The 25,016-nt window shown below is 31.9% G+C and overlaps 1 protein-coding gene across 4 annotated transcripts in view; it reads right to left on the bottom strand.

Annotated features, from left to right (window-relative positions):
• Nucleotides 1-25,016, bottom strand: part of VAChT (Vesicular acetylcholine transporter) — a 298,477-nt gene that overhangs the window by 11,902 nt on the left and 261,559 nt on the right. For all 4 annotated transcript variants that reach the window (XM_071184877.2, XM_071184880.2, XM_071184878.2 and 1 more), the window contains 5 exons: nucleotides 19,552-19,735; nucleotides 9,797-10,002; nucleotides 4,936-5,036; nucleotides 4,136-4,276; nucleotides 3,513-3,635 (listed from right to left, as the gene is read on the bottom strand). In XM_071184877.2, the coding sequence (XP_071040978.1) occupies nucleotides 3,513-3,635; nucleotides 4,136-4,276; nucleotides 4,936-5,036; nucleotides 9,797-10,002; nucleotides 19,552-19,735 (755 nt within the window). The remainder of the gene's footprint in view (nucleotides 1-3,512; nucleotides 3,636-4,135; nucleotides 4,277-4,935; nucleotides 5,037-9,796; nucleotides 10,003-19,551; nucleotides 19,736-25,016) is intronic.

Genomic DNA, 25,016 nt, shown 5'->3' with positions numbered 1-25,016 from the left:
TGAAGAAACTGAAAAAAGTGGTAGTAATATTTTTATACGAATATTGGAAAACATAAATATAAACGAATGTATATTGGAATAAATACTTAATCTTTCCAAATTACCATTCTTAGTACAGAGATCCTTCGCAAGGATTCTCGAACAAAAAGAGGTGAGTTTTCGAATGTTCTTTTAGAAATTTTGCTACAAGTTTCCTAGATATTTAGAGGACGATGTTTATCTTATTTTATGCCTCCCTTTCTCTCAATTATAAGATTGAATTATTAATGGTAATTGAATATTTTTACCGTAAAGATATTTATTTTAATTTTTTTAAGATTAAGAGGGATTTTCTCTTAAATATTTGTAAAGCAAAGTTAACATTAATCTTATAATATTTGAGGTCTTTTATAATTATATTGTTTCGAAACTTGTATAGAATATTAATATGTATGTTTCCTCTCTTCTGATACAAACATTTTTAAAGAAATTGATCAATTAGTTTGCAGGAATGAAAAGAGTAACAGCCAATCACAAGGAAATAAGTGAATAGCAACTCGATCGTAACTTCGGTATTTGTTTCAAACTTTTTTCAGATCATACAAACCACGCACGTCATTAGATGTTTTAATCAATTAATATCTTTTTTATTTTATCATTAGATTCAATCTGATTGAAACTTATTTTCTTTACTATAAATTTCTTATTTTTTGGGGTATTATAATCTACTAGGGTATTACAATAATGCTAGGTATTACATAAGTAGGATATTACAACTGCTTAGAATATTTTTTAATTTATTAATAATTATTTTATCTTTGTTGTTCAATCCCTTAAGCAATGCATGTTCCGATTGAAATTGAAGTTATGTTATTATTAGTTTCTAAGTCCCTCTTAGAAGAATAATTTTTCCATGTTAATCATTTTTATTTTCTCAATTTATTAGATCAAATAAACACTGTGTTATTTAAAAGAAAAAGCACGAACTAATTTTACTTTCAGCTTCTTACTTTTAACGGTATCAATTCCTAATTTTGTAGAATGAATTTCATTAATTATTCCTTCTTTATTGCTGACAAAAATTCTACTGGTATAAAGGGCAATCATGATATTTAAATAGAACAAAAGCGAAAGAAAAATGGTGTCACATTTCAATATCTCGAAAATTGTTCTCATAAATCTCAACCAACTTCTACCACCACTTTCCTTGGTTCTACGCCAGCAGCCTCAGCCACTGAACATTTTACAGAAAACCACTTTTACAAATTGGCGACAAAAACTAGTTTCTCTTGTCACCCTTCCCCATAGCACGCAAACACAGGAAGCAGCCAAAGAGAAACTACGGAAACGAGATTTCACGGAGATTATTTATTAATATGGAAACACGTGTTGCTTGCACCAGATTCCAACCCCCCATACGGAAATGCGTAATCCAGGTCTCTCATTAAGGGAAATAATTGAGGGAATAAAACTGACGTAAGCAAGGCGTCTGGAATATCTCTGTGTTCACCCTACGCAAAGATGGGGGCACAAAATCAGTGCTAATTTTGTAAATGAAGGGGAGAAATATGAGGAAGGGGAATTCTTCGCAGTTTTGTGGTACACCAGAAACCACTTGAATAGGATGGGGGAGGTAGGGAAATATTCTGGTGTCGTTTCAAAAAAATATGCATTGTTTTATACTTGTGCAATTAGGAAAATAATTTCTGCTTTTTTTCCTCAAGGTACATACATAGTGGTACTTGAAATTAGGAAAATAATTTCTGGTGCTGTTTTAAAAACATACACATTGTGACACTTGCAATTAAAAAATAATTCTTTGTGTTGTTTCCAAAATATATGCGATATGGTATTTGAAATTAGGAAAATATTATCTGGTGCTGTTTTAAAAACATACACATTGTGACACTTGCAATTAGGAAAATAATTCTTTGTGTTGTTTCCAAAATATATGCAATGTGGTACTTGAAATTAGAAAAATAATATCCGGTGTTGTTTCCAAAATATATGTTTTAAAATCATACACATTATGACACTTGCAATTAGGAAAATAATTCTTTGTGTTGTTTCCAAAATGCATGCAATGTGGTACTTGAAATTAGGAAAATAATATCTGGTGCTTTTCTAAAAAAATTATGCTTCGTTTTATTTGAGCAATTGGAAAATTAATTCCTGTTATTGTCTTCAACCTACATGTATTGTGATACTTGCAATTGGGAAAGCAATTTCTGGTGTTGTTTCTAATATGCATGCATTGTGGTACTTGCAATTTCTGGTGTTGTTTCCAAAATCTATGCATTGTGGTATTTACAGTTAGGAAAATAATTTCAGGTGTTGTTTTCAAAATATATGGATTGTGGTACTTGTAACACAGAAAACAAATGACACAGAAATTAGGGTCCTCGCAACTAGGAAAATAATTTCTTATGTTGTTTCCAAAATGTATAAATTGTTGTATTTGTAATTACAAAAAAGTCATTTCGGGTATTGTTTCTAAAATCTTTGTGCTACTTGCAATTAGAAAAAATAATTTCTCTAGTTGCTTCCAAACTATATTATAGCACTGCCACTTAGGAAAATATTTCTTCGAGTAATTGTTCTAAAATATATGTATTGTGTTACTTGCAATCAAAATAATAATTGGTGCTGTCTTCAAAAAAATGCATTGTACTTTCAATTATTTAATTTAAAAAATTTATGTTATTACCAAAATATATGCATTATTTGGTATTTTCAATTAGGAAAATAATTTCTTGTGTTTTTTAAATTGAACACTAGACCGCATACATTGAATCAAATAAAATGAATAATTTTTATAATATTTTGTTTTTATATGCAAGTGAAATGTGGCAAATATTTAGACTGAAGGATTTAAGAGTTTTAAATCCTCATAGGGGTAAGACTATTTTTATTAATTGTCGTACTGTTCCTCTTTATTTGTTCATAAATTATCATCAATAATCTTTGCAAGAACTGATTTAACAAAAACCACATAATTAGGCTATTGCATCTAACTAGGTTCAGTATAAATGGGTTTAGGAAAATTAATATTTTGTTACTGTCCACTTTAAAATCTTTACAGTTTTATTTAAGTCGGATATCCTACCACCTTCTTCATAAATGCACTATTCATATTACTAGAGAATGTTACATTTACGCGTTCTTGGCACGGAAAGGATTAACTTTATTCCATTCAAAAACTACTTGAAAACTTGAAAATATTTATTCGCTGCCACGGAGCAAGTTGGCATCTCTGTGTATATAAATAAAACTATTTTTGTTTGTTCTATATTGCATTCATTTCTTTAAACCCTTTTAGTAACGATAATAATATTAAAAAAATTAAAAATTTACTCGAATTATGTGTTTCTAATAATTTTGGTTCGCCGGCCACCGGTGACCCCCGTGGCGCTACAAACAAACTCAGTGCCGGTCACCGTTAACCCCCATGGCATTCAACGTGTTAATGATGTTAGTTACAGGTATAAGATCCTTCGCTTCGAACGGCTCACCTATTAAATAAGTAAACTTACTTATAGAACGTAAGCTGAAGAGCTATTTGAATGAAAGCATCAGGACTGATCTTGTGAGATTTGATGAATTCCCTTCCGTACTTAGAAAATCGAAGACAAAATAGATCAACATCACTGCATAACCTGAAAAGTATCAAAGTTTAATTTAATTTAAAATAAAATAATTAAATTTAAAAACAGTCACTCTTTATTGTTCTATACTAGCATTTCTATTGAAAATCTGACAGCTTTCAATATGTTAGTCCTTTTGTGTCTAACATCCTTTAAAAGAACGATTTTTTTAAGAAAAGAAAAAAAATTTAAAATTCATAATAAAAGTAAAATAAGAATAAGTTAGAATTAAAAAAAATAAAACGTAACCTACTCACTTGTTTACTTTTTTACTCGCTTCCTGCAATTTAATTTAATCAAAAATAAAAGAATTACATTTAAAAACAATCACTCTTTATTGTTCTATACTAGCATTTCTATTGAAAATCTGACAATTTTCAACATGTTAGTCCTTTCATGTCTAACATCCTTTAAAAGAACGATTTTAAGAAAAGAAAAAAAGTTAAAATTCATAATAATAATAAAATAAGAATAAGTTAGAATTAAAAAAATTTAAAAAAAGACCTACTCACTTGTTGACTTTTTTACTCGCTTCCTGTATACAGAGGGAGACCTCATCATCGATTTCCCAATTTAGAGGTGTGGGTAGTCGAAACGAAGATTGTGTTGAAGAAGGTTGCTGAGAACCATTTGTTTGACTTTCAAGTGATGACCTTATAAAGAAAAAAATATTATTTTTCTTGGTTCACATTTTGAGTCTATACTTTTAAAACTTTATATCTTGCTTTTCCAACTTAAATAGAACACCTGAAGAAAATAGTCAAGTTTTCAGACATTTAATTTTTGTAATTTTTTTCACTCCAAATCAGAACATTGATGCTGAATAAATAAAAGGAAAATGTACCATTAATTTAGTGAAAAGAACTGGAGATCAAAGATAAATTGGAAGTCGTTATGGCGAAATCTTCAGAGGAAGGCATTGGCTTACATTGGGCTGTCTGCCCAACTATGATGATGATGTTGATCTAGTGGTAAGCCTTTGAACGTGTTGGCAAAAATTAACCTAAGGTTAGCAAGTAGATATTTTACCACTTTATATAAACTTTCCAGAAAAAAGGAGCATCTCTTATACTGTTGAATCAAGGTATTTCTGATATTTCCTACCAAGTTCTTTAATAGCATGAAATTACGACTTTTGAAAAAATAACACTTTGAAGAAGAAGGTACCTTTGAACAGGGTAGTTCAACAAAAATGAGTTAACAATTTTTGAGTTGTAATACAAATGAAACTTATAAGACATCAAGAAATCCTTCTGACGCGCCTGCACAAATGAGTTTACAATTCAAATAGCATATTACAAATGAAACTTACAAGATATCGAGAAAGCCTTCTATGAAACGAACAATGGTGATACCTTCTGAGGCAGAGTGCTCTCCTACGAAGCCCACAACCCCATCTCTGGTCACAACAAGCTGGAAAAAAAAGGAAAAAGTAAATTCTTGACAAAGAAACATTTTTTAAAAATATTTTACCCTTTCTTGTTGTGGTGGTTGACTTATGCCTGTTTAGGCAGGTGCGATTGTTCTTGTTTTCCAGTGGCGCCTTATATGGCCAAGAATTCGACTTTCGTCACACCCGTTTATAGGGCGGACCCATTCATACATCCATTCATTCATCCACAGATTGTAATTTTGACCTGAATCAGAGAACGATCGATCTCCAATCCAGCACCCCCAGAGGTATTGATTTGCTTTAGGAACATGGAGGACTTTCTCGACTCGACAGATTTAACGTGCATCAGTCACTTTACTACACGGGGAGTCTTCGGCCGCCAGGGCTCAAACCCACGAACTCTCGGACATGGGCCCAACGCCCTACCGACCAGGCTATCCCGGCCCTACGCTTTCTTGTATTTACACGAATCGACTCTCGATATTGGTGTAGTTTTACTCAGCATAAAATAGTTTATAAGAAACAATACCTTGTCTTCAGCCACACACACGTCACACCCGTTTATAGGGAGGACCCATTCATACATCCATTCATTCTTCAGCAAATCGTAATTTTTGACCTGAATCAGAGAGCGATCAATCTCCAATCCAGTACCCCCAGAGGTTTTGATTTGTTATGGAAACATAGAGAACTTGCGGCTCGACAGATTTAACGTGCATCAGTCACCATTTACTACACGAGGAGTTTTTTTTCCGGCGGGTTCCAACCCACGAACTTTCGGACATGGGCCCAGCGCCCTACCGACCAAGCTATCCCGGCCTCATTGCTTTCGTAATGCTTTCAAGTCGGGTTTACGAGCGGAGAAACGTTCGGTTGTGATGCTTTTGCACTAAACTATGTGATAGGTTAAAGTTTGTTCGTTACACTGAATAGGTTAAATTTCTTACCCTTCTTTGGTCTTTTGTTAATTTACGATTCACAAATATGAAAACACTGCACTGCTGCTCTTTGCATGTCTGCAAAGCTACAACTTGATTCGATTTCATCTCTAGGATTATTTAAAACTCACTCATATTAATAATAAGTACCTTCAATTCTATGTTATTTGGGAATTGGTACAACGAAGGCACTAACACATTCAGGTTATGATGCGAGGTCAGATATGTTTTTTGCATTAAGTGTTATTTTCAAAGGAGCTTACAAATGTATATATATATATGAATATAAACGTATACGTTCTCTTATACACTTGTATATACAGACAAAAAATGAATTAAACTAAAAATACAGCATCAAGAAAATCTGTAGCTTTTCAAACAAAACTATTCAAATATTAGAAATCCCCGCAACCGAATTAGGTAAGATTAAGTACTTGTATAAATGCAACAAAAAATTTGGTCCATATTCTCTTTAAAAAAGTTCATAGTGAAGGGTTAATATACTTGGGAATATTTTTTTTGGTGCATTTATATAAGTACTTGATCTTATATAATTCTGGTGTAGACATTTCAAATCGGAAATTAGTTTTGCTTGGATGAGCTACAGATTTTTTTCAAAATGATACTTTTTAGTTTAGTTTCTTTTTTGTGTGAATATACAAGTTTATAAAGAACGTATAAGTTTATTGACATACATTTACACGTGTCTGTTACTTTTAAAACTTAAGAGAAAAAACATATGACCTTAACGTATCACCTCATAAACTGAAATGTATTATTGCATTATTTCTACCACTTCTTACGTGATAGGGAAGTGGTGACACTTAGTAGTCACTCCAGGGAATTGAAATCAGCGATGTAAAAATATCTAAGATCCGTTGTTCAACAACAAGAAAATATGTTCCTCAGTGATATCTACAGGTCGAGGATAAAATAATATGAATATTTTTTATACTATTTTTATGTAAACAATCTTCCTTTTAGCAGCAAATGTTTTGGAATATTTTAGATGGCAAAACTGTTGGCACAATTTGAAAGATCATGCTTGAAGCTTTTAAACATGGTATCCATTTTATCCATGCAAGATTTGCATCGATCAAAATGAGGGCAGAAAGTTAAAAGCTTTTTTACTTTTAAATACCACTATAATTCTAAAAACATTCTTCTTTAAGTATTGCAATTCGGGAAATTTAGCTTTTATACCAGAAATTATGAATGACTTCATAATTCCTGGTATAAAAGCTAAAAAAAAAATATTAATATTCTCCTCATTTTGGTCTATCCGTATTTTGCAAATGTAAAATTGGCGCCATTTCTAAAAGCTCCAAGCATCATCTTTCAAACTGTTCCAATAGTTTAATGTCATGTAAAATTTTCCTATACCTATAATTTTCACATGCGCCTAAAAACAATGGTAGTTAAACGCTCAACTAGCGGAGAAAACTATTTTTATTCATCACATTACAAAAATAAATTTTGTAATCATAAACATTGTATTAAATTTATGTTAATTCTCCTATTAATCAAATTACCAAGTGATTTACACTTCATAAGTTGGCCATCAAGCCCACCAGACTGAACTTGATGTGTTGTTTCTTATAAACATTGTGATACTTTTTACGTGGTTATCTCAAAAACAATGTTTATCAACCATTGGTGCTGAAAGCACAAAAAGAACTTAAAGGAAATCATTTGTGAAAGAACGTTAGATTAGATATTCGTCGCGTAACAGAAGAGTCGTACGCCAAACTTTTCGAACTCAAAACTTTAAGTTCTCTTATAATAATGTGTGCAATAATTTTTTAAAAATATTAAGTCTAAATATTTAGAATCTGGTCAGTTATTGGTAACTTTATCAAACCAATAGGTGAATCAAATGATTAAAATGGAATTAATGTTTTGCAAGAAAATTGTTACATAATATAACCTTACATCTAGCTCAAAATATTCAAGAAACAAAATGAATTTTTACGGTATTTGAGTGAAACAATCAAAAAGCAAAATCCCCAGCGTCGAAAGCGAACGAAATATATTTTTCTTGTATATATGACGATGCATATATTTTTCATTAATCATCTTCGTTTCAAATTTTAAAAAATTTTTGTTTTAGAAAATGAATATATTAAAACAAATGAATTTCATTTCGCAATCATAAATCTCCTCCGTCAACTTTTTAATAAAATTTGTTTTGAGAAAAGAACAAAAAAATATTTTTTTTAATATTAGATGTATTTGAAAAGAAGACCTGACATTAAACAAGTTTTTCCCTTTTAATGTCTTACCCTTTAACGAATTTTAGCAGTCTGTTTAATCCAATTTGAGATATACTATGTCTGAGAGAGCATCTTTCATCTCTTGGAGAAAATGTAATGCGAGCAGGGAAAAATGATGAAATATCGATATCAAGCCATCGCATAATTCTCCCCTTTCTATTAGCCATGTTGCCTTTGATGTTATCTGTTTTGATTATATCACCTTTTAAATTTGTTTTTTATAAAAAGTGTGTGGCAATACTCTGACGTGGGTAATTTTTCTTGCCTACGTTTTATTTTTGGGAGCATTATTTTTCTTTTTATTTAGTTTTCGTTTGAAGATATAATTGAGTTTTAACCTTTTTATTTTCGTAGCTTTTTCAAACGCAATGAAAGATGGTAAAAAGTAAATTTATTGTTATTTTACTAATTAGAACTACTTATTAAATAATGTTTTAAATTTCAAGATAATTTTATTTTCAAATTAACTGCTATAAGTATATTTATGCATTAAAATAATACTTTTCTATTAAATGTCTGTTTCCTATATTTAAATACTAACTGAATTCACGTTCTTCGTAAGGGGTGAAAAAAGGTAAAGAACAAATAAATCAGTACTAAATAACACTTAAGTTATGCATAAAACTAAACGACACGTACCTTCACAATAAATAGAGCTGAAATAATTCCATATTTCTTTCTTTTTTATTTGTTATTCTTTTTCGTGACTTTACGCTATTAGATTAAGCACAACACGTTTCCAGCAGTTCATTACATTAACATTAAATTTTTGATAAATATATATAAACAACTTTAAAAGCACGATAAGCATAATAATTGCATTTTAAAAGCACCAAAAGCATGTTAGATATTTTTAGGAATACTAACTTGATGAAGTAGTCCGTGCCAGCTACCACGTTCACTTTAATCATTTAGCTTTTCTGACATAACGAATAATAAATACTTAATTACTAATATGAAATGAAATGAATTACAAATATGAATAATATTTTTTCAATCATAAACAATATTATATCATAACTAATATAAGTTAGAAAATAACAATAATCTTACTTTTATAATATTTAAAAAATAAGAAAGGACCCACTATAGTTTAATTTAAAACAATGGCTAATGTTATACCAATCACTAAATGCAATTTTTCAAATACTCTCCCGAACGATCTAATTGAAAACTTTGAACAAATTTTAGGATCGAGGGCAGAAATTGTCCCTTACACCCAAGTTTCAGGAGGATAGAACAAACGGTTTTTAAGATACAACAAAGACGTACACACACACGAACTCTTCATTCTATTATTATAGATATACCTACAGTTATTAAATAAATAAAATTATGAAATAGATTAGCAATTAGCCACGCCTAGTATGCTGTTTTTTTTAACTTTTTTTACTTTATAGTTCATTTTTTAGGACTTCTTCCGTTTTTAATTATTTTTTAAGAACTTCGAATGATTTTTTTTTTCAATTTTAGAGAAATTTGAATATTATATCAGGTATATTTTCGCGTGAAGCCATTTTCTTTATTAAAAGTTTATAGATATTCCAGTATAATTATTCTATGACATACCTGGAGAAATTTATCGTACCAACGATTTGCCGTACCAACATCAGTTCCGCTTCCGTGAAGTAAATGAGCCGCCATAGTGGTTAAGTCCAGAGTAGCGGATTCTTTTCGAATTGTAGAATAGTTTGGAACATTGGGAGAGCAAACTCCCAGGCACAAAACGAGAAGACAATTTTCGATTGCCTGCAAGCTCTGTAAGTTAGCCTTACCTGTTAAAATAAATATAGAGAACAATTTATTACTAATAATTAAACATAATAAAAGTAAATAATTAATAAAAGCAAAAGATATACTTCACTCCCCCCCCCCTGATGTAAAAAAATTATATACCATACAGTTCAAAATTTGTCCGACTATTATTAAATAAAATAATAAAAAATAATAATATTTACTAAAATTTATATTTTGACTGGAACTTTCTTTAAATAAACGAATTTTATAATTGTGTGCAAAAAATTTTCTTTGCTTAAAAAATTCTAGAGATATAGCGAAATATGCAAAAAGTAAAATTAGTATTAAGGGGTCCAAACTTTGGACCGCTCTCCTAAACAAACTATCAGAAACAAATTTCTCAGATTACGGCTACCCCTGTATTTTGGGGGTCCGAAGTGCAAATCAATCTAAAAAATTTATGTTTATTCAAAGGAAGTATGTTTTTGAGTCTGATTTCGAAACTTAAAAATATCGTCTGCTCTAAATAATTAGCATATTTGAGGTCACTTTCTCGAACCATTATGACGGAATCCTGGAACGCAAATATCCAATCCTTAATTTAAAAGTTATTCGGGGTGGTCCGTTTCTTTTTCGTGCTCTGTTCTTGTTAAAACCATTGTTGTTAAAATGTTGTTCATCTGTGAAATTCCAAACTTATATCTGACTGATATAAGTTTTGCCTTGTTTTTGTTTGTTTGATTTTGGCAACATTTTATTTTTTTTTAATAGAAAATATATCAATAGAAGTGTTCTTTTTTCCGTCTAAGTTTGTCTTATGTTATAATCTTTATTAAAATATTTCTTTTTCTCAAAATGATCTGTTTATTTACAATTGCAATTTAATTTCAACACGTTATCAGCACGAAGCTCTGTGTAAGTAAACATTAGAAATTCGGATCTAAGAAGATAGGCAGCACAATAATAATCGCCGCTATGGAAGAATACAAATTGAAGAAGTTGAACGGCGAAAATTATCATGCATGGGCAATACGTGCCCGTGCACTGATGGTGCAGAAGAAATGCTGGAAGGCAGTTGAGCCTGGCTATGGACTTGCTGAAATGTCCGAAAATGAGAGAAAGAAAAATGATGAAGCTTTAACTCTAATGTTCTTGATTGTAGAAGATACGTTTTTGGATGATATTGGCGACTGCGCCAAAGCGAGGGACGCATGGATTGTATTGAAGGATATGCATACAAAATTTGGCTTACTGCATGTTTTACAATTAATGAAGGACTTTTTAACATTACCTTGAAGCCTGGTGAAGCAATTCAATCATATTTGACCAGATTGATTGAAATACACCGAAAATTGTCGCGTGGTGGTTACGCATTCACTGACAGAGAAGTTGCCCTCATCATGTTAATAGGTCTGCCAAAATCATACGAAAGCTTAATCCTGAACTTAGAAAAGGACGAAGATAACTTGACAACAACCATTGTGAAGTCTAGATTATTAGTTGAAGAAAAAAGAATATATAGAAATGTGCCAAATGCTGAAGAGCAGGAAGAACGGGCACTTCCCACAAGAAACTATAATCAAAGAAGACCAATGCAGACAAACACTGTGAAGAAATGGACAACAAAAAGAAACAGCGAAACAGCTGCAAATTCGAAGAAAACTGTCAGGTGTTTTAGCTGCGGAGAATGGGGTCATATCTCCAAAAATTGTGAAGAAGCACAACGAAGAAATCAAAGCAGTGCCAAGACTGCTATAGATTTAAAAACGAACTGGGTCTTTTTAACAAATAAATTTAAAGCTGAAGACTCAACAATCTGGATCCTAGACAGTGGTGCTACAGAGCACATGACGTCAGACAGAAAGAAATTCGAATCGTTGACTGATTACACCTCAGTAGTAGAAGTGGCGAATTCTGAAAAAGTTCAAGTTACCGGAACAGGAAACATCACTATTTCAGTTCAAGAAGATTCTACCAAAAGCAACATTAATCTTGCAAATGTATTGTATGTACCAGACTTGGGCGGAAATTTGCAGTCGATTGGCAGGATTGAAGAAAAAGGTTTTAAGATTAAATTTGCCCATGGTGAAGCAAAAATACTAGCAGAAACTGGTGAAATTGTTTTGAGAGCTAGAAGACAGGGAAGACTATATATTATAGAAGAGGATTGTCCTGCAGCGTACATTTCAGCGATCCAGTCGAATGGACTCTGGCATCGCAGGCTAGGACACCTTTCCCCAGGCACTTTGAGAAACATAATAACCACTGAAAGTAAACAGGAATCCTATCTTGAAACAAACAAGCCATGCTCTGTGTGCATTCAAGGAAAGATGAAGCGCAAGAATTTTCTAAAATTCTCAAACACACGAGCTAATGAAACTTTAGAAATTGTGCACTCTGATGTAGTCGGAAAGATTTCACCGCCGTCACTGGGAGGCTCAAATTACTTTGCTGTGTTCACCGATGATTTTTCTCGTTACTCTACAGTGTATCCAATCAAAACTAAAGATGAAGTCATAGTGAAGTTTGATGAATACAAGAGAATGGCTGAAAATTTTCACAGCAAAAAGATAAAAATTTTGAGAAGTGATAATGGAGGTGAGTTTAAGTCACAAAACTTTGACAACTATCTTATTAAACGTGGAATTCAAAGGCAGCTAACTGTGCCGGAATCCCCTAAACAAAATGGAATTTCAGAAAGGATGAACCAGACTTTGATCAACATTACCAGATGCCTTCTCATAGAATCAGGAGCAAAGCCAGAATTCTGGGCTGAAGCTGTGTGCACAGCATCTTATCTCCGAAATAGACGCCCATCTATTGCAATTGGAAGAAGTACGCCAGAAAAGTTATGGTCAGGTAAAGAAGCGAACTTGGATCACTTGAAAGTTTTTGGATGTCGGGCATGGAGCCATACACGCTCATTTCAAAGGCGGAACAAATTTGACCCAAAAGCTATAGAATGTATCCATATTGGGTACCCAAGTGGTATCAAAGGATATAAACTCTGGGATCCAGAAAGAAAAAAGTTTTTTATCAGCAGAGATGTGCTCTTTGAAGAAGAAGTGTTCCCTTTCAAATTGACCAAAGAAGGACCCTATGAAGATAAGATTTCCTTATTTATTGAAAATGAAGACACAGACAATATGAACTCAAATGATGAAAAATCAAATAAACATCCAAATTCTGAACTACATGAAACATCGCCAGAAGAAATAGATCAGAATCCAGACACAAACGCCATCAGCCAAGATGAATCCCAAAATAATGTTTGTGGAGATCAGATTTACCAACAAGTTGAAATGGCAGAGGAGTCTAACCAACTAGAACATGATCAAGAAGATCCAAATAATCAAGTCTGTCGAAGTGATTCTGCCAGAAGAAGCACAAGAACTATTAAAACCCCTGCACACTTGCAAGATTATGTACTTTACAAGGCAAAGGAAGCATGTTCTGCAAATGCAAAGCAATTCCATAGGGGCCCTGTAACATTGGAAGAGGCTCTAACATCACAAGAAGCAAATTTGTGGCAAAAGGCTATAGATGAAGAAATTAAAAACTTACGTTGTGCACAAACGTGGGAGCTTGTTAGCAAACCACCAAATGTCAAGCTTATCAGTTCTAGATGGATATTTCGGAAAAAGAAAGCTGAGACAGGAGATTGTGATAAATTTAAGGCTAGACTGGTAGCTAAAGGTTACATGCAAGTTCCTGGAATTGACTTTCAAGGAACATTCTCTCCCGTGATCAAATTAAAATCTATCAGGATCTTATTGGCACCAGCTGTGGAATGTGAAATGGATATTCATCAAATGGATATAACTGCTGCTTACCTGAATGGTACTTTAAAAGAAGACATTTACATGAAACAGCCTGAAGGAGCCATAGTGCCAGGCAAAGAACATCTTGTCTGCCACCTTAAAAGAAGCCTATATGGATTGAAACAATCTGGAAGAGAGTGGAATACGTGTTTCGACACCTTTTTGAGAGATTATGGATTAACACGTTCTAAAAGTGATCCATGCATTTACTATCATCCAAATAAAACATTTTACCTTGGCATATATGTTGATGATATGCTTATTGTTGGAAATTCAGAAGCCATAGACATGTTTAAACTTAAGGTTAAACAAAAGTTTAGAGCAAGAGATCTTGGAGAAGTAGGTGAAATTTTATCGATGAAAGTGAAAAGGTATGCTGATGGATCCTTAACCTTAGACCAAACATCCTATGTAGAAGAAGTATTGAAGACCTTTGATGCAATCTTACTCAGAGGAGCATCAACTCCCTTAGACCCAAGTGTTAAACACTATAAGTTAACCGATGCTGAGTGGGAGGAAACTAAAGAAGCATCGAACAAAATTCCATACAGGCAGGCGATAGGCAGTTTGCTGTATCTTGCCTGTGGTACTCGCCCTGACATTGCTTACAGTTCAACTTATATGAGCCAGTTTAACGAAAGACCTTCTGAAAACCATTGGCGAAGTGTCAAACACTTATTCAGGTATCTTAAACAAACAAAACATCTTTGTTTGACATATAGAAAAACTCGAAAGAAGCTAGAAGTATTTTCCGATGCAGACTGGGCAGCAGATTGCATTGACAGAAAATCATTTAGTGGTTATGTGATCATTCTTGGGGGTGCTGCGGTGTCTTGGTCCAGTAAAAAACAAGGCAATGCATCAGTCAGACTGCTTACGACAACCTCGATTTGTTGATTCCATCAATAACCTCCGGTCCTGGTACTTTATATTCTTTCAATAACAAGTCACCACAAAATTACAAATGACCAAAACTAACTAACTAGATAAATAATAAATGTTTACAAATTTTTATACGGTACCGAGTGCTTAATTGAAACAGTCAATATAAAAAAATGACATTTAATAAATACATCGGGAAGCTTTTTACCTTTAGACAAACAAAACACTGGACAATTCCATCAGCTCAGCTACGATGACATTAAAACTATGTCATTTAACTGCAGGGTATTTTTTAGGCGATGATGCTGATTCAAATTCTATTATTTTCTTATCCCGAAACGGATAGTATACATTTATCACCAAAAACTACATATATCTTATCTTTTCCCTTAACGGTTTCTCTACACTTCTTTATAATAAGAACTCTGGCACAGTTCTAAAAATGTCGTCTGTTTTATTAATTTTGCAATCTATATCGATCTTTGTTATTGCTTAGGTTAGCCTTTGTTCTTTATTACTCTTACAATGCATGTAAATTTAATAAAAAATTTTTTTTTACAGATTTAATATAAAAACGTAAATAATTCAGAAACTTATCTTTTCAGAAACTCAAACTTATTTTTAAGAAATATTGAAATATAAATACCATGGAACAACCTGACAAATTTGTAAAATACAACATTCATTTGAATTTTTAGGATAGCTTCAGAACTTAAAATGTTTTGAACTTTTTAATTTTGAAACAACCCCTTGTATATATTGCTGACATTTTTAGTTTATGTAGCTTCCGGGACTAAAAAAAAATACTCTAACACAAAAGAACAGTTTTTACAAGTAAACATTTTCTCGTCAACGTAGATCCGTAAAACTACTTTTAAATATGCGAAAGCGGATCTCGATTAATCGAGGAAAAATAAGAATAAGAGGGATTTAGTTCAACAAAGAGTATCCGTACACGGAGAATAAACCGTAGGGATTTCTAGACAAAGGGAAATGTCAACAGTGCTTTTTGAAATGATTAATAGAGAAACGTTGCTTTATTAAATGAATATTCGCGTTTAATATGATATAGTAGAAAAGAGATCTACAGGGAAAAAATAACTTCAACGATTTTCGCATGTTATTGTCGGAGGAAAATTTATTAAACAAGACCCAAGCGTTAAAATGAATGAAACTCCGGACTGACATTATACTAAAATATCTCATTTCTATTAGCTATATATTGAGATTAGATATTACAAAATAAATAATATTTAATGTCAAAAAACATTTTAAAAATAAAATACACTTTTATATGTATTTAGATATAGGGTCCTTTTAAAAACGCGCAGCCGGTATCCTAAAATGAAAGAGGGAGATCTAATTTATTTCTGTAATTGAATTTATACTGCTAAAATAAGATAGTTCAGTTTATGAGGATATATAAGTAATATAAATATTAATATTTAGGATCTGAATTCAGAAAATAGATATTTTTTGGTAAATGGTTGGCAAAAGTGGGACATATCTATTTTTTTTTCAATGCCTATACATTTAAGCTGACCACAGGCCTTAGTAAACTAAAGCATTGGTAGTGAAATTTCTAAGAAAAAAAATTCTAAACACACCTCTTTACTTTTAAAAAAATTATGTCTGGTAAGTAATTTGTGCTGTTGTTCCCCGAATTTTAAATTGGAAAGGTAAAACAGTGAGTTTTCAAACATCCGTACAGAAATTTCACTATCAGTTTTTTAGTTATTTGATGATGTTGGTCAACTCATATATAGCCCACTTTATTGGGCTATGCATTAATCACTTAATTTTATCAAAATAGCCTATTTTTTGTTCAGTAGAATCTCGATCGATTATTTCTCAGGTGACTATTGATTACGAACGATATATACAGGAAAACGGTGGATGCTGGTGAATATTAAATATTAAATAATGACTTGAATATGTAAAAATAGTAATTAAGAATTGATGGATTTGAAAATCAATAACGGTGGATGCGGGTGAATATTAAATATCAAATAAGGACTTGAATATGTAAAAATAGTAATTAAGAATTGATGGATTTGAAAATCAATAACGGTGGATGCTGGTGAATATTAAATATCAAATAATGACTTGAATATGTAAAAATAGTAATTAAGAATTGATGGATTTGAAAATCAATAACGGTGGATGCGGGTGAATATTAAATATCAAATAATGACTTGAATATGTAAAAATAGCAATTAAGAATTGATGGATTTAAAAATCAATAAACTTTTAATGTGTACAAAACATGTTAATTGAAAAAAATTATGTATTAAGTGGGAAAAAATAAAGGAAGCACCCTAAATCATTTTAGATTCTAATGATCGAATTTTCACATACTAGGACTGAATCTTAATGATTCGAAGGGGTGACCACAAGCATGCTAATTAGCTAGTGCAGACGATATTTTAAGTTGCGAAATCAAATACAAAAACGTACTTTTTCTGAATAAAGATATTTTTTCCCGACGATTTATAATATAGGACCCCCAAAATATAGGAGTAGACACAAACCTGGGAAATGTGGCCCCAATATTTTGGTCAGGAGAGGGGTCGAAAGTTTGGAACTTTTAATGTTAGTTTATTTTTATCTATTTAGTCCTAACTCGAGTAATTTTTTAGCAAATTAAAAAAAAATTGAGCACAATTATAAAATTTTGTTTGTCCAAAGATAATTCTTCACAAAAAATAATATTTACTAATTATTTAAATTTTTTTATTATTTCATTTAATAACGGTCGAAAAAATTTAAAATGTCTCGTATGCAAATTTTTACGTTATTTTAAGCAACATAATTTTATATAGCAACACGCAAATTTAGAACGAAATCAGTCCACTCGTTCTAGAGAAATCGAAATTTAAAAAAGTTAGATACTGAATAATATATGAATAAACGTATTTTTTATTGAAATACAATAACCTTAACAGAACAAAAAAAGTTATCAGACTTTAAACAGAACAAAAAAGATTCATATTCGCGGATGTTTTCGGGTGCCAACGAACAGTTTTGTGTAGGGAAAAAAAAATCACAATTAAAGGGAATCTGAATTCATAGTCCTAAGATTGCTCATTGCCTCGAAGAGGCCTTTTATCTTCCATACTGATTTAGAAAATTATGTATTACTTTTTCATCGTGATTTAAATAATAATTAACTTGAATGTTTATAAGATGATTGAATATTGATGAAAGAGTTCTGGATTCATAACATATTTTGTAACCCTCTGATCCAAATGGAGCATTGGTGTCCCTTTTATATGTTTCTTTTCTGACGCTCTAACTACAATTAAAAATGTATCTTAGTATATTTTGAGAAGACCATTAACAGTCATCACTAAGAAATTAAAAATTTCTAATTCTAACCATGAATTAATAAAAAAATAATAAATTTTCCCCTTTCTTTGACCAAAATTAATTCAAAATAAAGTAAATTGTGCAAAAAATATGTTTTATAATAATTTTGCATCAAAGAATTAATATATCAGATACATAATAAAATATTCAAATGGTAGTAAATATTAAGGGACCCGCAAGCAAGGGGACTTTTGATCAGTTAAAGTTTAAACTTACGCAACCATATTTTCTGAATGTCGATTACTGCCCATAATTCGATGGTCCAAAATTTGATAGTAAATCGCTTGAAAAAAATATAAGTAAGTTCAGAGAAATTACGTTTTTGTGTCCGTTTCTGCAACGAAATTGATAGTTAGTTCATTTTCTGTTAGTACTTTTTATTAGCACATCTTAACTATTAAGATTAGCACTTAATACTGGAAATTCCGATCATTAGGGCTAAAGTTGTACTGGGTGATACTTTTTTTCTGCAAGCTACCCATATAGATCAGAAACATTCTGCATACACGTATGCAGACTACACGCATGCAGCTAACTGTGCTAAAGTATAAGTATATACAAAGGTTAAACAAAATTGTGGAAACACTTCTATACTAATTCTATGTAAACAATCTTACTTTCAGCATGCAAATGTTTTGAAAGATTTTACGTGGCAAGACTATTGGCATAATTTGAAACATCATGCTTGAACCTATTAGAATACTGTCTTTTTTTCTTCCTATACAAAATTTGCGTCGATCAAAATGAGAGCATGGAATTAAAAGCTCCTTTTCTTTTTCAATACCATTATAATTCTAAAAGCATTCTAAATATTGATATTCTACAGAAAAATGTGTCAAGGCAGAATTTAATGATATGTTCAGCAAAAAATTCTTAAAGGAAAATATTGCACACAGCCCATTAGCAGCCTTTTTCCTTATCGGATGGCATACTATCCAAGAATTATTGCAAATAGTGTAAATATTGTACACAACCTTTTTTCCATTGTATTACTATTCATTTATATCAGGCTGATGTAACTGGGGAGCAACATACCAGAAGCTGCGGACAGCCGCTGGAGAGATGGATCCACTAGCCGTGCACCTTTACCATTACTTTTATTTTACTTCAATGTTTGTGCCGTCCATATACTAGACTATTTGCTAACCCATGTCCTTATCTAATCTCCTTGAGCCATGCCAGATCCGATGAATCAGTAAGAGACTACCGGGGCCGGTACTGAGTAACCATTGCAAATCTAAGTCTAATGATTTCAGTATTGCTGGTATTAAAGCTAGATAGAAGTTATTAACTTTCCCTCATTTTGGTAGAACGGAATTTCGTATGGTTAAAAACAACATCATTTCTTAAAGCTTCACGCGTTATCTCTCAAGTTGTGCCAGTAGTTTTGCGCCGTAAAATCTTATAAAACATTTGCTGCTAGAAGAAAGATTGTTTACCTGGAATAAGAAGTATTTCCACAATTTTATCTAACCCCCGTGCTAAACAGATATCCGAAAATAAAAGTAAACATACTTTTCATCATTTTATTTCTTATTCTGGCCCAAGTTTGTCGGTCTTCAGTGGTCAGTAAGCCAACAGGCGGTTGAATGTTTTCTTTGTCTTTTGCCATTTGACTCACTAGACGCAATTGTTCCGCAAGAGTATCTTCGGATGGTATCTCATCTGAATTTGCTGCTTTTACTTGCAGTGTAAAGAACTGAAATGAAATAAGGGTTGTTATGACTGATTCGTTACATCTCTTAACTCATTTGTGTCCAGTGTCCATAAAAATGGACAATTGCTTGTATAAAAAGGAAGAAAAAAAGTGTTAGAACATATGTTTTATCGCTAGAATTTATTTTTTAAAACAGTATATCTCTGTCTACTGTAATATACTGATGGTATAAATAATTATATTTGGATTTAAAGTTGATTCACGAAACTTCTTTGGAAAAGCCATCAATTTCAGGAATGCCAACTGCTTCGCTTTTTGAAAATGTGCATGATACATGTAATGAAGTCGCTTTTCAGATGTCACTTCGAATTTTTGATATGTAGTGGTGGAAAAATTACTTAAATGGTAAAATACTAAACTAAACTTAAATTTCGTTTCCTCTAGAAAATACTTCTTCACAAAGTGGGGCAAGTTGGCATCTTTGAAATTATGATACCACAGTATTTAATGAAATTTTTAGCTTTGAAAACTTTAGTAAAGACATAAATCTAAGGCCAATGCCTGCTTATTTTTGTAGCGGCTTAACGTTATCTAAAATACAAACTATTTAATCTTTTTTAAACTTCAATTCGCATTCCAGTTAGCAATAGCTAACTGGAAAGAGCCACCTGAAAGTTAAAATTTCAATATGGATCGGAAAAGGGCCGTAAACGGCTTTAGGTGGCCAGACGAATTTCGATGATGATTCACAGCGCTTATTCTAAACTAAAGCAGAGATGCCAACTTGTTCCACATTTGCATTTTTAGTCACCCTTGGCCACCCTGCAGAATTGATCATTAAATTTTATATATAACTACATAATCATAATTTAACGTTCATCTGTCATCAAGAATACTCCATTTGCATTTTCACCTCCTCATCGAACCACCACATCGATCAAGATAAACGGATAAAGGGCCGCAGAATCTACTATAAGCAGAATCTACCAATACGGAAGCGTCTCTTTGGATATCTTCGTAATAAGTTTTTATTTTTTTTTTGTTTTATTATTTTTTTTTAGCTTATACCAGCATCACTTGATATACTGTTTGTCTAAGATAGGTACTCTGACCGCCACTAAGTCTGCGGCAGTCTGGTGCTATGGAAACAAGAAGAGGGCATTTTAGGGAGGGTAGCTTCGATGAAAGAGGTCTCTTCTCTCGCCGAAACCAATCCTAAAGAGGGATCCCGCACCCCTACTTGAAATTATCATACCTCGTTACCATAGTCACCGCCACAGCTCTTGACGAATGTCTGGCAGATATCTTAGACAAACAGTACACCATTCGCCGGAGTGTAAAAACACTCCGCACAGATTCGTAGGGAACAGCAACAAATTAAGCAAAAACTTAAAAACATTAAAACATTCGAAATACAAAAACAATTAGAACAAGGAAACATTAAATAGAATATCAACAATAGAAATATAAACAGAATATATTCTTCGTTATAAGTTGCATCCACCTACTCGCATATTCGATTTTCCCAATATTGTTGTAAAATTATCTCATATAAAGTAAAATAAAATGTGTTCTAAAAATGTATTTTTCTTGTTCATCAATTCATCTCGTCAATTATAATATTAACCATTCAACAATAAAAATAAAAAATTTAAAAAAAATCTTTCCCGATTTTTATTGATTTTATATTTAAAGCTCATTCTTTTAAAAGCTGAAATACGTGTGAAGCATAATTAATATTGTTTGTAAACATGTCTTCTCATAAAATTCTTTCTTATTATCATTCTGTCTCATTCAGCAATAGAATAAACGAACAAAACGCATTTCATTTCCATTTCAAGTAGTTTCGATCAGTTCGTTCTAAGTAGAAAAGCCCTTCTGCAAATCAGAGCCTCAATATTCGTTCTACGTGCCAACCATATCATCATGCAAAACCATCTGAATAATTGTTCGCAACTATATCCATCTCTAGCGATAGTAGCGCGTCCTCGCAAATCCATAAGGGACCCTCGCTGCCTGAACGCAAATGTAGATTCTATAAAGGCATGCATTGCCTTCAAAGACTTGGTAATGAGGTAGAGATGCTTTTGCATAATGAATATCGTTTCACTTTGCCACCTAAGGAATTGCAAGATAGATGGCGCTGCTAAACTTTTTCTGCTCATTTACGGGAAGGAAATTAATTTCCAACAACTGGAAAAACTGTCTAATTGTTAACGACTTTTCTATAGAGTAAAATCATAGATCAGTGTTAAATGCTCTCGAAACAAAGAGTTTCTGAATCTATTGGGGACAGTATATATTTACATTGAGTAAATATTTAAGGAGTATTTATTTATCTTGTTTTCTCACTTGAAACATAATAATGTATGTAAAAAAATTATTTTACCAAAATGCATTTACTTATCTAAAATAAGAAATTTCTCTTGTGTTTTCCTGTCTTTCCTTATCAGGCAGCTAAATATTTTTTTTCTCCTATTCTATTATATACTACTCAATTTAAAACTCTTCTGAGAATATTTTATCGAATAATATTTGACATTTTGGAATTGCATAAGGGAAAACGGATAAATATATATATTCTTTTCAAAAATATATTTAAGAACCAAAGCAGTAAGCGTAACGCTCAGTATAAATTTTTAAACTTCATATCATTTTGGTAAACATAAATCAGTACTACAATTTCTTTACTGTTTATAAAGTTAAAATTCAAAATTTTGGTAAGTTTATTTTTATTATTTATGTTATTTTATTTCATTTTTATTTTGTATTTTTATTTCGATTTTGTATTTTTTTTCCTTTCTATTTAAATAAAGCAAAATTGTTTTTTTTTCCATCAAAATTTAGGACAACATCGGACAACACATTATCTTAAAAAATTAATCTATGGAAAATGCTATCGGCGTTTTGTACATTACATTTTTGGACAATCCTACATTTAAAATAAAAGAAAATTGCATTTTGTAATGGAAATATTTTATATAAAATCTAAGAAAGGGCTGAAATACTCGAAAAATTCCTTAAGATTGGATTAATATGTTTAACACGTTCACGCCGGGGTGACCCACCGGTGGGTCAAGCTAGATTTTCTCATCTTGGCGGCGCATCGGAGTAAAAACTGGTAACAAATAAATTTCATTTTTCAGTTTTTTTCCGGGAATAATAAAAATCTATAACTACCAATTGTTTTTAACGGATGCAATTTTTGTATTGAATTGCTTCTTCGACGTGATAAATTTTCTTACAGTGAATTGTTATTGTTGAGAATAGATTAACTCCTCCCGAATATTATCTAATATTGAAATAGTTCTTCTTCCAGTATTTTCTCTTTTCCCGTACCAGTATTTTCACTTTTCCCGGCGTGAACGTGTTAAAGTAATAATTACTAATACTAATTTTGTGGAGAAAAAAAAATGTAGAGCTGCCTCTTACATTATTTTTTGGGTATACCATCAAAAAATCAAATTACCTTTTCTTAAAATCACTCATGCAGTAACATAATTTATCTTTTCCTACCAAGGACAAGGTTAAGGATATTATTAAATATTCGTCTTGTTTTAACTTTAGACCATTACTTTTATTTATAAACATTTCGTCTCTATCTAAGAAGATTCAGCTCAGTTAACTTGTTTGGCTCTGTTAACATCATGAATGTCCTAAATCGGCATGATATATGATATGTGAATATATTCTTTTGAGGTATTTATAGAAAAATTTTCCAATAATTTATGTTAATTTCTGTCATTAGACTAAGTTATAAATTTACTTTAAATATTTGTTATAGATCAAATTTAAACTTAGATGTTGTCTGTGCATAAGGTTTAGTTCTGTGTTACGCTTCTGAGTTTTGAGAACTGTCAAGTATCGATTCTGTCTAAGTGTAAACACCCTATTACTTTTTTCATACTCTTTACATCACTACTTGAGTTTTCGAAACAAACATTTGGAAAAGGCCAATGTAATCAATTATTAACTATTCGCTTCTGCGTAAAGCATCACATCTATAAAGAATAGTTACCTCGATTGAAGAGAGGCCATAAGCTAATGCGATGTTTCTACAGAAGTGACATCTTTTACGATCTTGTTAAGTAAAGTCAAAAGTACTTTTTCCACTCTATCTCAAATCCCGCGTGTCACGTGAGCAGGAACTCTAAACCTAACGGTGCACACTTCCAGCTATTGTAATCTCTTAAGAAGCTCGAGTTTTTCTTCCAATGTTGCCAATTCACGCATCTAAACTTCTTTCAGAATACCGATTGACTCTTTCTTTCTTTATGTGTGACTAAAATCCTCCTATTCTGGTAGAGATTCGTGCTTTTATTTTGAAGATATACTTTCTATTCTTTCTTTTGCTTGAATCAAGCACAAACAAGGACTTTAAAATACTATTTTTTTATCACACGATGTCGTTTGTCATCTGAATATATTTGTATTCAGAAACAAAATAAAAGTTTACAAAATTTTAAAAATGAAAATGAAATTTTGCTTAAAATCTTGTTATCTGTTGGAGTTGGACGTGACATTTTGTTCTTAATTTTTAGCCATATTGATTTGATTCTAAAAAGAAACATTATACTATGATAACCGCACGAACAATGCTTATTATTAAATTTTGTTTTGTATTTAATATAAGTAGATTTTTTTTGTTAAACTAATACTTAAGCCATGTCTAACATCTATATTATATAAAACTCTATTGTTTATATTCTCACAAAACCGATAAAATTCCTTTTCGTTCGAAAACTTTTATTCTCAGGAATATGATAGATGTACAAAGAAATTGCACAAACGAAAAAGATGCAATTGGTACCGGAAAATTGCACTAAAAATTGCCGAAAAAGATCCTCAAAACATTTGATTACTGTTTTCAAAAATGTGCCTAGCTTAGGGCGCATACCGCCTGCACATCACGGGTATCATAGGACATCCCCTGGTACCCTGCTGGACATTAAATGTGACTGAGGAACCCAGACTGCTTTGGTCAGATTTGTAAGTGTCCATCTTTTGAGGGAGGCAGAAAGATCTTCCCTACTTGCAAAAAAATGCTGTGTTCAACCAGCTTCGCCGGAACATACTCTACCATGCCTTGGACATTCTAAGGTGGATCTTACCATAGATCCCCTTTTTGTTGCAGATTTTTTTGTTGTTAGTGACTTTCTGGAACTTGTCTGACATATGTCAGATTAAGAGGATAAGATGTCAGATTGAAAGGATAAGCAACAACAACAAACGTGAGTCACTTCCTACCTGCGGGTATTCATTGCAGCTGAGGCAAGATCATTTGAGCGATTTCCTTGATCATCTTTTTGTGCAATTCTTTGCA

This window comes from Parasteatoda tepidariorum, chromosome 5 (genome assembly GCF_982258835.1).
Source record: "Parasteatoda tepidariorum strain Cologne lab strain chromosome 5, Ptep-v5.0, whole genome shotgun sequence".
NCBI lineage: Eukaryota > Metazoa > Arthropoda > Arachnida > Araneae > Theridiidae > Parasteatoda > Parasteatoda tepidariorum.
The sequence above is the reverse complement of the archived record's forward strand: the minus strand, read 5'-3'. Positions and strand labels throughout refer to the sequence as shown.